Source organism: Pogoniulus pusillus, chromosome 35 (genome assembly GCF_015220805.1).
Source record: "Pogoniulus pusillus isolate bPogPus1 chromosome 35, bPogPus1.pri, whole genome shotgun sequence".
NCBI lineage: Eukaryota > Metazoa > Chordata > Aves > Piciformes > Lybiidae > Pogoniulus > Pogoniulus pusillus.
In genome coordinates this window covers 13,244,122-13,260,702 of record NC_087298.1, presented here as the reverse complement: position 1 = coordinate 13,260,702, position 16,581 = coordinate 13,244,122, and the positions used below count along the sequence as shown (strand labels likewise).

General features: G+C 50.9%; 1 protein-coding gene and 1 non-coding gene across 7 annotated transcripts in view; both read left to right on the top strand.

Annotated features, from left to right (window-relative positions):
• The window catches only part of PRRC2B (proline rich coiled-coil 2B), a 46,028-nt gene extending 30,454 nt beyond the window's left edge, over window positions 1–15,574 (top strand). For 5 of the 6 annotated variants that reach the window (XM_064171322.1, XM_064171323.1, XM_064171319.1 and 2 more), the window contains exons 20-32: window positions 340–422; window positions 1,096–1,284; window positions 1,421–1,615; window positions 2,050–2,136; window positions 2,770–2,874; window positions 3,554–3,746; window positions 4,871–4,968; window positions 5,571–5,698; window positions 6,223–6,463; window positions 8,281–8,457; window positions 9,132–9,223; window positions 9,788–9,869; window positions 10,746–15,574. In XM_064171322.1, the coding sequence (XP_064027392.1) occupies window positions 340–422; window positions 1,096–1,284; window positions 1,421–1,615; window positions 2,050–2,136; window positions 2,770–2,874; window positions 3,554–3,746; window positions 4,871–4,968; window positions 5,571–5,698; window positions 6,223–6,463; window positions 8,281–8,457; window positions 9,132–9,223; window positions 9,788–9,869; window positions 10,746–10,886 (1,811 nt within the window). In that variant the 3' untranslated portion in view covers window positions 10,887–15,574. The remainder of the gene's footprint in view (window positions 1–339; window positions 423–1,095; window positions 1,285–1,420; window positions 1,616–2,049; window positions 2,137–2,769; window positions 2,875–3,553; window positions 3,747–4,870; window positions 4,969–5,570; window positions 5,699–6,222; window positions 6,464–8,280; window positions 8,458–9,131; window positions 9,224–9,787; window positions 9,870–10,745) is intronic. The other variant, XM_064171324.1, reaches the window with a different exon arrangement.
• Window positions 3,967–4,052, top strand: LOC135190358 (small nucleolar RNA SNORD62). Its single transcript, XR_010308494.1, has one exon. It is a non-coding gene; the product is annotated as a small nucleolar RNA SNORD62 (small nucleolar RNA).
• Window positions 15,575–16,581: the final 1,007 nt, after the last annotated feature.

Below are 16,581 nucleotides of genomic sequence, written 5' to 3'. Positions count from 1 at the left end.
CCATGGCAGTCTCCACATCTATTTTTTGGATCTTCTTATAACATCAAGATTCTACACAGCATTTTCTAGCCTGTTGAGTTGAATTACTCCAGCTCTGTTTTCTCACCCTCTAGCCCTCAGTATCTAGTGCCTCTCTTGTTTCTAGCTCTGCTCTTTTGCCTGTTTTCATGTTCCCTAAGAAGTCTCCTGTCTCTGTGCTGTGCCATGTCTCAGCCAGATGGCCAAGGTGGTGAAACACCCTGTCTTGTGTCTGGAAGTGAGAAGTGAAGTGCAACATGCATGGTGCACATAATGTACTCACACTTGTTTCAAGCAGGTGAACCCTCTGTTCTCTTCCAGCTCTTTCTGTTCAGTCTCCTGGCAGTGATTCCTGGAGCAAGCCTGTCAATACCTTTAATGGAACTGAGTCTGGCACCACTGAGGTACGTGGCACCAGATGTGCCAGTCAGGTACTGTGTATGTCCAGTACTAAAGTAGGTGGCTTCTGCTTCTCATTGCTCCATCTGTGCTTAGCAACTCTCAGCATTGCTTGTGCAGTTTTAAACTGTGTCTTTGCAGTTGTGATTTGGGCTTGATGCTGCTCAAATCTTGACCTAGAGGGCCAAGGGCTTCTTGGTGTTCCATGTGGGTATAAATCTGGAGAGCTGATAGAGCTATTCCAGAGTTATGCTCCTAGCTGGGTGCAGAGTGCGATCGAGGATGGTGGAATCCTGTAGGTCATGTTTGTGTGCCTCATGCCTTTGGGCAGTGTGTAGCTGGAGCCTTAATGCAGGGAGGGAAGAGAAGGTTCCTGAAGGCTTCACCTCTGAGACGAGAGCTCAAGTCTGCTTTGGGTCCCAGCTGAAATGAGTTTGCCAGTCTCAGCCTGGTTGCTATCTGGGATGCTTTTTCCTCGCTCTGAAGCCATGGTCCAGTAGTGTAGAGCTGAAGCAGCAGCCCAGGGATGCTGCAGGTCAGGCCCAACTCCTTTGCCGGTTACCCAAGAGTGTGATTTGAAAAGGGGTCGTGGTCTGGTTGTTCTCTGGGGTCATTTCCCCCCCGGTGGAGCTGGGTCGGCGTCCGGGGCTTTAACGCATTTCGTGCTTTGCATAGCAGGGCTTTAAAGGCAGCCAGGGGGATAGTGGCATTGACTTGAGCGCGGAGTCTCGGGAGTCCTCCGCGACCTCGTCTCAGCGCAGTTCTCCATATGGCACCCTCAAACCAGAGGAGATGAATGGGGCTGGCCTGGTGGACCCAAAGCCTGACTGCCAGAAGGAGCAAGTGCAGAAGCAATCTGATAAAAAGGTAATCTGGATTTGCAGCCAAGCCAGAGCGCAGAGCGAGAGCCCCTGTGAAGTGGTTGTGTTCTTGATGGCATTTTTAAGGCTGGAGATGGGGGTGTGCCGTCTTTGTGTCTCAGCCTCTCTGCTTTCCTGTTAAGGATTCAGATCAAGGCTCAGGACAGAACAAGGAACACAAGCCTGGACCAATCGGCAACGAACGCTCCCTGAAAAACAGAAAGGGTTCGGAGGGGACGGAACGGCTGGAAGGGAATATTCCCCCTGTTAACGGGGTGGAAATTCACGTGGATTCTGTACTTCCTGTGCCACCCATTGAATTTGGAGTAAATCCTAAAGTGAGGATTGAATTTAATACTCTCTTCTTGGTGATTTGAGCTTGTTGAGATGTGAAAGGTGGTGTGAGGCAGAAGGAGCATTTAGAGGAAGCTTCCAGCTGTAGATTTGTCATAGCTTTTGTTACTGACACAAAGCAGGTACTCGGGATGTCTTGGCAAGCATGTAATATCCTCTTGGAAATACTGTCCCAGGGACCAGCTGGGGTGGCAAGTGGTGAGGGACAAAATTATGGCCATCTAAGCCTTCATGTGCCTCTGGGGGTTGCCTGCTGCTGAGTGCTGAGAAGTGTCTTTTGGTTCTCTTCCAGCAAGGCTTACTGGAGCACACCTTTTAGTTTCTAGTGTCATGATTCAGGCTAAAGTCATTAACCATGAGAAGCAGGTGGGTGGCCCTTGGGCCTGGCTTTGAATTTGGTGTGTTTTGCTGTTTTCAGGACTCTGACTTCAGCTTGCCTCCTGGTTCTGCTTCTGGCACTGCAGCTAACCCTGTCACCAAGCTGCATGATGCTTTGGCCAGTAATGTAAGTATCTCTTCTTTCTTGAAGATAGCTCCTTAGGTAAACCTCAGATGCTCTGAAAAGAGGAAGCATATTTCTTTGTGGTTGACTTGACACTCAGTGCTTAGGCAGCACACCTGACTAAATTCCATAATGGACATCTGTGCACTCAGGGTATCTTGATATAAATAGCTCAGAAGTGATGTAGGGAGCAGCTCCCATGATCACTGAGAGCTGTGTGAAGCAGATCTCAGAGAGAGAGCAGCTCCCATGATCACTGAGAGCTGTGTGAAGCAGATCTCAGAGAGAGAGCAGCTCCCATGATCACTGAGAGCTGTGTGAAGCAGATCTCAGAGAGAGAGCAGCTCCCATGATCACTGAGAGCTGTGTGAAGCAGATCTCAGAGAGAGAGCAGCTCCCATGATCACTGAGAGCTGTGTGAAGCAGATCTCAGAGACCATCAGACTCTTTCCCTGAGACATGGTGCAGATAGTGGCCTGGATGGCCAGCTTCCTCAGGTCACATCTGCCACAGCAAAGCACGGAACTGTCATCTTTTAGGCTATTTTGGAGCTCTGCCAGTTTATTCCAGCCTTGATAGCTCCTGACGTCCTCACAAGAGTTTAAAAGTCCTCCCTGCTTGTGACTCTCCCCTCAGGCAGGGTTAACGCAGTCCATCCCCATCCTGAGAAGAGATCACCACCTCCAGCGGTGCATTGGTCTCAACCCAATGTCCTTCCCCACTGCAGACCTCACTCTTAAGGTAAGCAAGTTGCCACGTGTGTTTGTCCTTGCTGTGGATGCCGTGGCCAGAGCAGTCAGGACGGGAGGGCTCTTTCCCAGAGTAGTTAGGTTCTGCTAAGCCTTTAATTAGCCGCTGTAAGAGTTGAGCCTTCGTGCTGTTGAGCGTGGGTGGAAGGGTGTGTGCCTCAGCAGTGCTGGCTGCTCAGGCCCTTGCCAGGTGTAGAGCAAGTGCAGCAGATCTTCGCTCATGTTCCAGGGGTAGTCACAGGATCACTTAGGCTGGAAGAGAGCTTTGAGATGATTGAGTTCCACTGTTAACCTGACACAAACGAGTCTGCTGCTAACCCATGTCCTTCGGGACCACATCTCCGTAACCCCTCTGGGGATGATGATTCAACTGCTTCTCTGGGCTGCCTGTTCCAGGGCTTAACAGCCTTTTTGGGAAAGCAGTTCTTCCTGATGTCCAACCTAAATCTCCCTTGGTGCAGCTTGAGGCAGTTCCCTCTCATGGTGTTGCTTGCTACTCGTGTGCCCACTGGAAATTGGCGCGAGTGCCCTTGGTGTCAGATCTGCCAGCTTCCCACTGACAGGACCAGACTCAATTTGAGCTGACAGGTCCTGGATGAGTGGCTCTAGGCTTCAGCATTGTCCCCCCCCCCATTTGAACTGTCTGTAGTTACTGTCCTTCATTTCCATAGATGGAGTCTGCTCGTAAGGCTTGGGAGAACTCTCCTAGTTTACCAGAACAGAACTCCCCGGGAGGCGCGGGCTCAGGCATCCAGCCTCCTTCCAGTGTTGGAGCTTCCAATGGTGTCAGCTACAGCTCTTTTGGTGGAGTTTCTATGCCTCCTATGCCTGTGGCATCTGTAGCACCTTCTGCATCTATTCCAGGTACCTGCAAACTGCAGCAGCAGCATTTGCATTGGCTGGTTGGGATCTAGGAACCATCCTCTGATTGTAGCAGAGCATGGTGAGAGGAGCTTCTGCCTAGAGTAACTGCCCGCTGTTGAGCAGCTTCTTAGCCGGTCAGTCAAGACAGAAGGAGGGAGCACATCTGGAGCATGACTGGGATAAGCCTAGCACAAGGAGAACTTTCCTGTCTAGGGGCATGCCTCTGATGTCTCGGTAGATCCTGCTTACCCTTCACTGTGTGCTCAGTAGGATAGAAGAGAAGTGAAGAAACCTGTGGCTGAGAGACTTCCAACAGGCCTGATAACCAGTGGCAGCCATTCCTCTGCCCTGCTGCTGAGGTCACAGGCCCTGAGCACCTTCTGCTCTTCGTGCCTGGTGACCACTTGCTTACAGTTTGCAGTGCTTGAGCTGGGGAAGCTAAAGCTCAGCCATGTGAGCTGGTGTGTGTAGTGGCAGCATCTGGAACAAGGACATGGACTTGGACTCTGACTTCTGGGTCCCAAAGGACCTCTCGTGCATGCACTGCCTCCAGAGTGGAGTGGAACGTGTGGGACACAAGTGATAGTGTGTGGGCCACTCTTACTGGCTTCCACTTGGGAAAAGGGTGCTCCAAGTCAGATATTCTCCCCCCACTCTAACTTTGCTGTAAATCTTGTGGTTCGGATCTGCACAGGAGTGGCACAGAAGCACTTTCTGGTGGGTGCCATCCCTGGGCTTTCAGCCCTCTCGAGTGAAGCTCTTACACCATGTCTGCTCTTTTCTGTCCCTCCGAGGTGCAAAGATGAGCTGATTGCAGTGCAGGTTTCTGGTGTTAAGAGTTTAGAAGGCAAGTCACCAGTTCTTGAGCTTTTGGCACCTCTGTTTCTGTGGTGATGGGAGGCCTGGGTTTCCATGGAGCCTCTTAGAGAAAGGTGTGATCTGTTCTCAGCAAGCCTGCTGCTGGCTTTGGCATGTGGCCTGATGAGTGTTAGAGGCTCTTCTGAAGCAGTTCCATGTTTGTGGTTACTGAGAGGCAGGAAATTGTCTTGACTGGGTCTCTGCTGTGTGCTGTGCCTGTGTTCTCCTGTATCTTGAGTTCACAGCCTGCCTCCTCTGCCCTCCAGGTAACCATATCCCACCCCTCTATCTGGATGGCCACGTCTTTGCAAGTCAGCCCCGCCTGGTCCCGCAGACGATACCTCAGCAGCAGAGCTACCAACAGGTAAAGGAGGGTGCAGCCAGCCAGCAGCTCCTCAGGGTGGCATTTAGAAACAAGGGCTCCTTGATCTCATTGACAGCCAAAGGAGCTTGGATGTGGCTCTGCTTGCCACTGGCTGGCACAGCTTAGTGAAACTGGAGGGAGCCAAAGGGTTTTCCCCATTCAGTGCCAGTACCTTTGGACTGGGTTGAACTGGAGCAGGTGCAGAGGTGGGGGGGTGAGGGAAGGTGACCTGCAGTAAACTTCCCCAGCCAGTCAGTGCAGAGGAGCAGTTTCACCAGCCTTGCTAAACAGGGTGTTGGCAGGGCTGGGGAGAGCTGGGAGCGTGTGCCTGCTCTGTGCATGGAGCATGTTGGTTGCCTCCTGTCTCCATCAAATAAATGTCTCCTGCAGGCATCAGCTACCCCCCTCAGGTGTCTCTGCAGCATCTTCCCCTGCCAGTGCTGGTGTGCTGTGGACTGGTGCAGGGGCTGGGTAAAGGTGCTGCAGTGTAGGTAATTGGCATGGCAGACTGACTCACAGAGGAAACTAAGGGATTTTTTAATAGCCTGGGAGAATTTCTGGCTCCTCCTCGTACCTCTTAGTCATCTTAATTTCTTCTGCAGGCTGCTGCTGCTCAGCAGATTCCCATTTCCCTCCACACATCCCTACAGGCCCAAGCTCAGCTTGGGCTGAGAGGTGGTCTGCCTGTTTCCCAGTCCCAGGAGATGTACAGCTCCATACAGCCCTTCAGGTAATTCCTTCCAGTTCTGCACTTCTTCTTTCCTTGATCTCTTCTGCTCCTGATGGCTGTGTGCATTGACCAGGTCTTCCACACTCATCCTCTCTTGGCCCCTTGCTGTGCTCTTTCCTTCCCCTAGTACACTGCCTGGGTGGGGAGCAGGGATAAAACAAACCACCTTTTTTTTTTTTGTCAAGAGCTGTTTGGATCTTTAAGTTCTGATTCTTCCCTGCTTTGCAAAACTGCTGCAGAGTTCTGCTAACCTGAATCCTGCTTTACTGTAATCCAGAGCTTGTTGAGCAGGATATTGAAACACAAACTGTGGATAGGACACAGTGTCATTCTGCAGCTCAAAGACAGGGCTGCAAGGGCTTAACAGTGAGAGTGGGAGAAAAACCAAAGCCTTTAACTAAATGGGAAGTGGCAGCACAGGCTGTTAGCAGAGCCTGGCAGCTGACTGCAGGCTAGATGTGGCTTGGCAGGGTGGGGTCTGCAGAGTTTTTCTGTGTACTGACTCTGGCTGTTTTTCTCTCCAGGTCTCAGGTGTATATGCACCCCAGTCTGTCTCAGCCCAGCACCATGGTCCTGACAGGAGGCACTGCTCTGAAGCCTCCATATTCGGCCTTCCCAGGCATGCAGCCCTTGGAGGTGGTGAAAACCCAGTCTGGGTCCCCCTACCAGCCCATGAATGGAAGCCAGACTCTGGTTTATGAAGGGCAGATAAACCAGGCAGCTGGCATGGGAGCCTCCCAGATGATGGACTCTCAGCTCACCCAGGTTAGGAGCAGGCCTTGCAAGTCCTCCCGTGGGCAGGCCTTTTGACAGCCCCATGTTGCGAGGAGTATTTGTGCTGAGTCCTGTGTTGGTGTGAGCTAAGCTCGTTGTAAAGAGGCAGAAGATCTCTCCCTGAGAGACTGTTCTGTGAACCATCCTTTCAAACATGCAGCACCTTTTTTACTGAGAGTCTTGCTGATTACTTGTCTGTATTTGCCAAGATGTCATCTTGTACCCTGGGAAGCCTCACCCTGGGTACAGACATGTCATGGGGGTTAGACCTCACAGCACTTTGTGCACAGGGAGCCATGATGCAGTAGTTGTCCTAGAAGTACCTTTCCCTAGAGCCAAATCCCAGTTGTCTCCAGGTGGAGCTCAGTTTCCAGGAGAACTGGGTCCTTTGGTTGAAAGCTCATCACAGAGACATGCAGGTTGGCAAAGCCCCTCAGGATCACCAAGTCCAACCTAGATCCCTACGCTACAAGATTCAGCCTTAAACCATATCCCTAAGCACGACATCCAAACAACCCTTAAACACATCTAGGTTAGGTGACTCCAGCACCATCCTGGGCAGCTCATTCCAGTCCCTGACCACTCTCTGCATGACCATTTTCTGCATGAAAAACTTTTTCCTAATGTCCAATCTAAATCTCTCCAGCCTCAGCTTGAGGCCATTCCCCCTTGTTCTGTCTCCAGCTACCTCTGAGAAGAGACCAGCTCCAGCCTCTCCACAATGTCCCTTCAGGTAGTTGTAGACAGCAATGAAGTCTCCCCTCAGCCTCCCTCCTGTAGCTGCTCAGTTCATTTCCTACCCAGGTCTTACTTAGAACTTGTGCTGCTCTGTTTGGCAGGATCTTAATGAGACTTTGATTGTGTGAACAAGTTTTTGTAAAGCATGGTTCACATAAAGGCACTGACCCCTGCTGTGAGCAAAGCTGTGTTTGTGCTCTGATCCTCTGGAAAGGTCTGGTACTTGTGTTAAACTCATCCTGCATTTATGGTGCAGCATGTTACAAGGGTTTGGGGTTTTGTTTGTTTAAAGAGAGTTTTTTTTAGGTTGTGACTGACTTAGAGTTAATCCTGAGAGTAACTTAGCTGAGGGAGTATTGCAGAGAGAGTATTGGCAGAAGGGCTTTATCCCTCACCAGCCAGTAACTTGGTCTCTTTTGCCAGCCCTAGATTATTTTTTATTCAATTTATTAAAGTGTCACCATAGAACCTCCTGAGTCCAGCAATTGTGGGAGCTGCCAGGTGAATCAGAGGAGCAGGAGACTCTTGAGCCCTGAGCTGCTTTTGAGTTCTTTAAACTTCTCTTAATAATTGCCATCGCCAGTGGGATGCTCACGACACAGCACAGAGCAGAGCTCACCACCTCCTTCCCCAGAGGTCCAGGCCTCCAAATGCCTTGGCATGGAAGCACAGAGGACTTTCTGGTTTGGGCATCAAAGCTGCAAATGTAACACCTGACACTGAGCTGTCTGATGCTGTCATCACGTCAGGAGCAATACACTCATGTGCTGACTGTGAGGAAGAGTAGAGAAGTGGATGAAGGCTCTAGGCAGGGAGGGAAGCCCTGTGTCTGAGTGCAGCTATGCTAAGTCTATGCCACGTTCAAAGCCCAGCTGACAGGGTGTTGGCAGCACTTCCAGAACATGCATTTCAGTGTGAAAGTCCCTCTGGTCCTTTGATTTGCATTTGTTCTGTGCCAGACTGTGGTGTTTGTGAGGTTCCTCTTGGCAGTGCTGTGCTTCCAGGCTCAGAAGGCAGTGAGCCACACACGAGACTTCCCCCAGAGTTAATTCTGTGTCCTTTTCACACAGCTAACAATGCCTGTGCCTGGCTCCCAGCTTCCTCTGCCCCGCTATGGCTCTGGCCAGCAGCCCCTGCTCCTGCCACAGTCCATCCAGCTTCCTCAGGGGCAAAACCTGCCTGTAGGAGCTCCTCGAAGAATCCTCCCTCCTGGATCCCAGCCTTCTGTCCTCACTACCAGCAGAGAGGTAAGGATTAGCTCCTGGAGCTCTTCGTGGCATTAATTAACCCCTCCTGCATTCCAGTTTCTCTCCTTGATCTCGCTTGTCTGAGGGGAGGCTGGCTGGCTTGGGATCCTGAGATATCAAAGCCAGGGACTGGTATTGAAATGAAGGAGCTCCTTCCCCCCCTCATCTCCAGAGCACAAAGCAGCAGTTCTTCAGGTTTTGCTGCTGGTCATGGTTCTGTTTCCAGGGACCCACATCCAGCTTTGATTTGGAGTCTCCAGTTCTATTACATGTTCACACAGGTTTTCCTAGAGTGCTTGAGGGGTGGTGAGCTCCAGGCACAGTTGGAACACTGCCTGCATAGTTCACACTGTTGTGAAGCTTGTCCATTTGAGTAGGTATTTTAATGTCATGTCTGGTTTGATGGATTCAGATCATAAGTTTGTCTGACAGAGGGCAAGAGAGCACAGCAGTTAACTTCCAGGTTCTGTATTTGCTGGTGCTGCTGGCTTGTTGATTTCATAGGAGCAGATGATTTCACATGCAAGCCTCCCTTTATTCACCTGACAACTGTTTCTTCTTTTAATGGGCACAGTGGGTAAAAGGGCAGGGAGCTGCCTTAAGTGCTGCTACCAAGTGGAGTGATTGGTGAGTGCAGATGTGTGATACTCTCTCTCGCTCCTTTTCCTCTCTAGTCCTCCCAGATGGAGATGAAAGGATTTCACTTCTCTGATGGCAAACAGAATATGTCCTCTGGAGGGGCTGTACCACCACCACACACCTACAGGTGAGATGTTTATGGAGCTTGGCCTCTGTTAAGTCAGAACAGAGCAGGTTTGCAGGAGGTGGTGCATCAGCCCTGTGGAGGAGTCCCTTGGGCTGTGACAAGCAGGAGGTGCTGGCTGTGCTCCAGCTGCTTGTACCCAAATGTGTGTTCCTGGCTGGGGGCTGTGGAGCAGCCTGGGGCTGACTGGCCCTTAGTGGGAGATGTGTGAAGTGTTTCCTGGCTGAATCTCAAAGACAAGCTGGAACTGGTGCGCACATGCTCCTGCGTGTGCCTTGTTCAGGTGGGCAGCCTGGCCACTACTGACAGTTTGCAGTGTGGGCCTCTCCAGGTGAGAGGTGCTCATGTCCACACAGCCCAGCCCTGCAGCTGCTGGAGCCTCCTGGGCAGGGCAGCTCCTTCAGCTTTCCCTCTGGCTGCTCCGTGTGCGCTCTGATCTGCGCCGCGCAGGCTGCTGCCGACTGCTGCTGCCTTCTGCTCTTTGTGCTTTTCCTTTCACCCATGAATAAGGTTTTCATTCCATTGTAGAATTCACTCCATGAATGTTGTCACCTCTTCGATTTCCAGGCCTAGCTCTGCTAGCCCAAGCGGGAAGCCATCTGGACCAGCAGTTAGCATGGGCTCTGTGCAAGGACACTATGTACAGCAGGTAGTGTACCTCAGTGCTGTGGGCTGTCACCTTGTGCCTTGGGCTCGAGCCACAGGGGTGGCAGGAGGCCTGTGTGGTGAAGCTGTTCGTGGGAGCTGTTGTTTGCCCTGGGTGGATGTTACACTGAGTCCAGGAGTGGTGCTGTGTGATTTGAAAGTCAGAGAATAGTTTGGTTTGGAAGAGACCTTTAAAGCTCATCCAGTTCCAACCCCACTGCCATGGGCAGGGATACCTCCTGCTAGATCAGGTTGCTCAAGGCCTCCTCCAGCCTGGCTTTCAACATTTCTAAGCTTTTAGCCTCCACAGCTTCTCTGGGCAGCCTGTTTCTGTGCCTCACCCCTCAAGGGGAAGAATTCCTTCCTGATGTCTCATCCAAATGCAGCCTCTTCCCGTTCGAAGCCATCACCACTCACCCTGGCACTCCAGGCCTTTGTAACAAGTCCCTTCCCAGCTTTCCTGTAGCTGCCTTCAGATCCTGAAAGGCTGTTCTAAGGTCTCCCTGAAACTGTCTTCTCCAGGCCAAACAGTCCCAGCTCTCTCATCCTGTCTTAGCAGAGGTGCTAAGGATCAGTCCTCTGATCGTCTTTGTGACCTCTGGACCCACTCTAACAGTTCCATGTCCTCCTTGTGTTGGGAGCATGGAAGAAATGAAAGGATTCCCTGGTTCCCAGTGTCCGTGGTGCTGGTTGAGTCTTTGAGAGTCACTTGCATTGCCAGAGGTGTGACAGTTGGAGCTCCTCGCACAAGAGCTGCGTTAGGGCTGCAAAGAGTCCACACAAGTACCTGCTCCTTGGAGCTAATTCTGTGTCTCATGTGAGTGGTGGTGAGGGTTGGGGCTTTGGTGTCTGCTGGCTGATGCTTTGTCTGTGTCTGCAGGCGAAGCAGCGTGTGGAGGACAGCAAAGCCAACCTGGGAGCGGTCAAGCTGCAAGAAGCAGCCTCCACCAACCAGATGAAGCCGGTGCGCACAGGAGCCATCAAACCTCAGGCAGTCAAAGTGGAGGAAAGCAAGGCCTAGGAGCGCCTCTGATGCCCACCCAGCTGCTCCTGCTGCCTGAGAGGCCCTGCAGCCTAGACTGGACCCCACTGGATCTCCTGCGAAGCCCTGCCCCACATTGACTGACGACAGTGACATCATCCAAGCCCCTGTCCCAACACAGCAGTTTGAAACAGTGGATATGACATTGACCTGCTTGCTTTAAACAAACCAACCTGACTTTTAAGTGGCTCGAGCCATTGTTTTTATTTGTTTTCCCCCTCCATGCCCCACCCACAGGTAGCTGTGATTGCTCACTTTGGCAAAGCCCATCCTTCTCCTTCCCTCCTTCTGTCTCAGCAGAGTGGCAACCAGGGGAGAGGGATTAGTTCGAGGTTTTTCATTTTAAAGGCAGCTGAGGTTTTTACAAATGAGCTATATCTTTGTTTATAGCAGAACTTTTATATGTTCTCTCATTTCCCCTCACCCCCCTCCCCTTCTTTCTGCTTTCCTCATTCCTTCCAGAAAACAACTTTCCTTTCAGCTGAAATTGTGTTCTGACAAAACTCTGCTGAGTTCTTTCTGCATATGGTTCTGTGCTGCGTTGAGAATCGTGACTCTTTCTAAATTGAGTTTGTTTGGGTGTATATTCCCCAGAGGATTTAGCCTTTCAGGTTGATTAAAAACCCAGGACAGTAACAGCATTCGTTAATTCTGCAGTATTCTTTTGTTTGTTTGAAGCTAGAAGCAGTGCTTGCTTTAGAGGTAAACTCATGCTAAAGGTATATGGTAGATCAGTGCATTAACCTTGAAACCTGCACCACTTTTAAGTGTAGCCTTGGGGGTGCCTCGTGCACAGCAGTGTGGTGGTTTTGTTCTAAGGAGGAGGGGAAAGAGCCCACCAGATTTTTGTTATAAGCTCATCTGGATCTAGGTTTGTTGGGGATGGTTTGTTGTTTGGTTTGGGGTTTTTTTTCTTTGTGGGTTTGGGGTTTTTTTGGGCTGTTTTGTTTAAGTGACTGCCAAACACACACCAAAATGTAAATCCTAGATTGAGGAAATGTGAAACCTGTTACAAAGAACTCTCACCACGCTTGGGTCAGAAGAGTTGGCCAGAGCCAACGGGTCTGTATGGACTACTTTTTGTAGTTGTGATGCTCTCTAATGTTCCTACCTTGGCTACTCTTCATTCTTTATGTCCCCTGCACTTGCTCTGTATTGTTTTCACCCCTTGGGGCTGCTCTCCTAAGCTTTGCCCTTCTCCTTTTTCCTCCCAACTCTTGCTTTGTGTTCCTCTGACTCCTGTAGAGTCAGCATAGCAATGCTTCGGTGAGGGAGCCCCTCTGCAGGGCAGCCCTCGTAGCACACTTGGAGCTTCTCTTGTGCGGGAAGCACAGTTGCGGAGGCAGTTGGGAATCATCCCTCAACTCTCCTTCCCCAGGTGAACAGCAGAGAGTTCGTTTGTGATGCAGTTGTGTGCAGTGTGCTCACCTCACTCCTCACCACCAGCTGCTGAGCTCTGAAAGGAAGGTCCCAGTGGGAGGGAGTTGGGGTTTATTGCTTCGGTTGGTTGGGTTTGGTTTCTGTGTGTGTGTATCTAGAGTTTTAGGATGGACTTCCAAGTTCCTGAGCATGCTTGGAAGTCCTTCAGCTTGGGATAGTTTTAAGTAAACTCAGCTACTTTGAGCTAACCTGGGTTGTGTTTAGCCCTTTCAAAAGGTCAGGCAGGCTGGGCACTCTGAGGTGAGGGAAGAAACTTCCTTTCTGCAGGAGGTGGCAGCTTGCTGGCTGGCTGTGCCTCAGCTAGGTGGCAGCAAGTCATTTGGTGGTGGTTCCAAAGAAGATAACTGAACAAAGAATGTATTTGGGAAGGGATCTGAAAGGTCTTCTTGTTTCTTTGTTTGCTTTTTGCCCACTCCCACCCCCCCTTTTCTAGGAAGGATGCTTGGTAACTTTTCTAGGGATGCATTTGGAATTTTAAGCTAGGTATAAAGAGATTTATACAGTAGCTTTAAAGAGCTTAGAGGCCTGAACTAATGTAGAGGTAGTGATGTCCCCACCGACCATGGCAGAGAGCCCAAAGGGCTAGGGATGGTACTTCAAGAAAAGCTCTTTATGTTTTTCCCCTTATGTCTTCTGGATTTTCAACTTCTGAGCAGAGTGTGCCAGCATCTCTCTAGCATCCTCCTTCAAGTACAGGGTTTGAGATTGAGCCACAAATATTTCCCCAGCCTTCAGGCATCTCCCAGCCCTGCATCCTCATCTGCTAGTCCTGCTCCCAGCGTTTTCCAAAGAGTGCTCCACCAGTAAGTCACCCCACCCCCTTCTCTTTTGCTCTGTGGGGCATCATGAAGGACAGAACTGTCTGCTTATTTTCTTGTTTGTGTTTTGTTCCCCTTCTGCCCAGCTGGCCCTGGCTAAGACCAGAATCTAACTAATGGCTAAAGAGCCTTCTCAAGCTCCCCCTCTCTTCACATCTCTTTCCTGCCCTCCACACCCTACTTAAGCTTCACAAAGACACTAACCTCCTTCCTCCCACTTAGGTGACTCTTAAAGTGGTCAAATGTGTTGGAGAAACTGGGTACAGGCTCCTGCAGTCCCTCTGGTGTAAATGCCATCCGAACTACAACACTTCCTGGTGGAAAAGCCCCCCCTTTTCTCTTTGGAGCCCTCCATCTCTCCCCCCCCAGCAGAGTACAACACTAGGGTTTATTTATACGTATTTGATGTCGTAGGTCTAGGTGACAAAGTAATTGTTTCGCTGCTCTATTTATATATTATGTCTGAATTCTTCTGTGCAGGAAAGGCCAAGCAGTGCATGTGAGCTTCATCCCACTCCTCACCTTTCTGTGACTGTCAGCTGCAGTTGGCAAGACTCTCTCACTGAATGGGCTTTTGTGTGGTGGAAAGCAGTTCTAGAGCCCAGATCTCTATAGTGCAATATCCTCCTTCTCTGGCAGAGAGGTTTTTGGTCTGTCTGTTTCAAGCTAGGTTAGTGCAGTTTGTAGTGCTCTGGAGTCTGCAGGAAAGCCTCTGGTCCTCTCCAGGGGCAGAAATGCCAAGGGTGCTGGTGTGCTGAAACAAACTCAGCTTGGGGAGGAAAAGGGAGATGTACAGGATGAGGATATAGTTTATGGAGGGATACTTCTTCTTCCTGTCTCCACTGCTGAAGGGCTGAGCCCTAATGATTTATTCCTTTGTGAGTCTCTTTTGCTTTGGCTGGAACTCAGCTACCAAATTGCAGGCTCCTTCTGCTAGGAAAAGGTGCAGTGGGAGGGAGAGGTGGGATCCCCATTTTCAGCTACAGTGGGTGAAGCAGAAATATTCAGAGGCTGACTTTGCTGCTTTTTGTTCAGCTGGAGGTCTGAAGCAGCTGTGTAATCGCTTCTCTTCCACACAGTGATCCTGGCAGCTGCACTCAGTGCTGCTTCCCCTTTGCTTCAGACTGCTTTTAGCTCTTAGTTAAAAGTGAACTGAAGCTAGGGAAGAAAGGGAAAAAAGGAAGAAAAAAGGCCCTGCAGTATGGATGACAAGTGGAAGCAGCACAGTCACCAGTGAAACAGGTATTGCTGTTGATCCCCCATCAGGCCTGGCTCTGCCCTGTGACAGCTGTACAGTGCCAGTGGCTCTGGCTGTGTTTGCAGCCCATTGGACTCCCGTACGTGTCTGTGTCCATGCAGAGGCACTCCACTGCCCACTTCCCTTGCGACAGTGCTGTGAAGCTGCCAGCTGCCCTGTGCTTCCTGTGTGTTCCTGCATAGATCTTCCACCAGGGGCTGCATTTTGGCTCCTTTTGGCAGGCTGCTCTCTTTCAAGCCAGCACTGCTGCGCACCAGGGCCTGTTCTGTTAACTTTCTGGTCTGCTTCTAGCTGCTTAAGCACAGGTTAATGCCTTCTGGCGTGGGGCATCTCTGAGGTGCAGCTGCCCAGTTTCCTTGGGAAGAACAATTACCAACAGGTATCAGGACCCTCAGCTGTGGCCCATCATGAAACAAGGCACCTTTTGCCGAAGCAGCAGAACTGCTGACCCAGGAGACAGCAGCAGCCTGACTCCTTTTGGTGTTCTGTTTCAGCCCAGAGCCTGCCAGATGTTCCTAGCTGCCACCAGCACCCCTGCGTGGGGGGGACATTGAATGGCTCATCCTGGCTCCTCAAGCTGACCATTCCCTGCCCTGGGAATCACAGCAGCAGCAGCAGTGAGGCTCTTACCCTTCCCTCCGCATGTCTGGAGGTGTCCTTGGCTGGAACCCTCCCTCTGGCTCTGTACAAGCCGCGTTGGTTGTTTCTCAAGGGGATATTGTGCTCCTTAAAGCTTTGAACCTCATCACCTGGATAGGCTTGGGTTGGCTTGGCTTGGGTTGGGGTTGGTTTGGGTTCTTCCCCTCTTTTTCTTTTGGCCTTTCCTCTCTTTCGTCTTTCCATGTAGACCAGATATTTGAAAGGGCAGACGATGGCTCATTGTGCAAAGGTGCAACTCCTTTTATCCCTTTTGGGATGCTTCTAACTTGGACCAGAACTCAAATCGCAGCATCACCAGGCCAGTTGAGGCACACTCCTTATTGCCCTGGTTTTTTGGTTTGGTTTGGTTTGGGTTTTCCCCTCCTCTCCCCCTGCCCCTTCCTCGTTTCAGTACCTATTGTTTCTCCTTTCAAATATGTGATTGTATTAGCTCTTTCCATATGAAAGAATTCTCCTTATTTAAATAATAAAACAAAAACCAACAAAAAAAATGGTAAAAAAAGTTAAAAAAAAAAAACATTAAAGCAGAGGATGCTTTTCTCAAATCCCCACAGTGCCCTGGTCTGCTTCCTTGGGGTGAAGGCTCACAAGATTTTCTCTCTGCAGTGGAGGTTTGATGCCCTAAAAAAGAAAAGGTCCTTTCCTCAGCTGACACAGAGCTAAGACCTTTGCTTCGTTTTGGCTCTGGGTGCCAAATCCCAGCTGCAGCCTCTCCTACGCTCAGACAGCAGCAGTTTTCTGTGCAGCACAAGATAAGCTCCATAGCATTTGCGATGTGATTGGCTTTTGGAGCACAGAAGCCTTCACAGAGGTGTATTTGTACCCGAGGTCAGCTATCAGCAGCCGAGTTCCTTGTACCAGTTCTCCTCCAGCTGTGGGGGTTTGGTATGAAGATCACCACAGGTCACGGAGGGAATAACTCCATGCTCTGGGCTTGACCCGTTCCGCGTTCTGCCGGACCTCACCAACCCAGGGTCAGTCACAGGGTGCTAGGGGTGGGAAGGGAGCTCTGGAGCTCCTCGGGTCCAGCCCCAGGACGAGTCGAAGGCTCCAAGTGGGCCAAACGTTGTTGTCTTTAGATATTCCTCTTAACTCCTGTGTCGTCTTTCAGGTCATTTTAACCGCTAGAGCTCGCCCCATCCTTGGCACCCTCCCGCTCCTGCCCGCCTGCTTTCGCCCCGCTTTACACCTGAAGCTCATCCTTGGCACCCTCCCGCTCCTGCCCGCCTGCTTTCACACCGCTTTACACCTGAAGCTCATCCTTGGCACCCTCCCGCTCCTGCCCGCCTGCTTTCACACCGCTTTACACCTGAAGCTCATCCTTGGCACCCTCCCGCTCCTGCCCGCCTGCTTTCACACCGCTTTACACCTGAAGCTCATCCTTGGCACCCTCCCGCTCCTGCCCGCCTGCTTTCACACCGCTTTACACCTGAAGCTCATCCTTGGCACCCTCCCGCTCCTGCCCGCCTGCTTTCACACCGCTTTACACCTGAAGCTT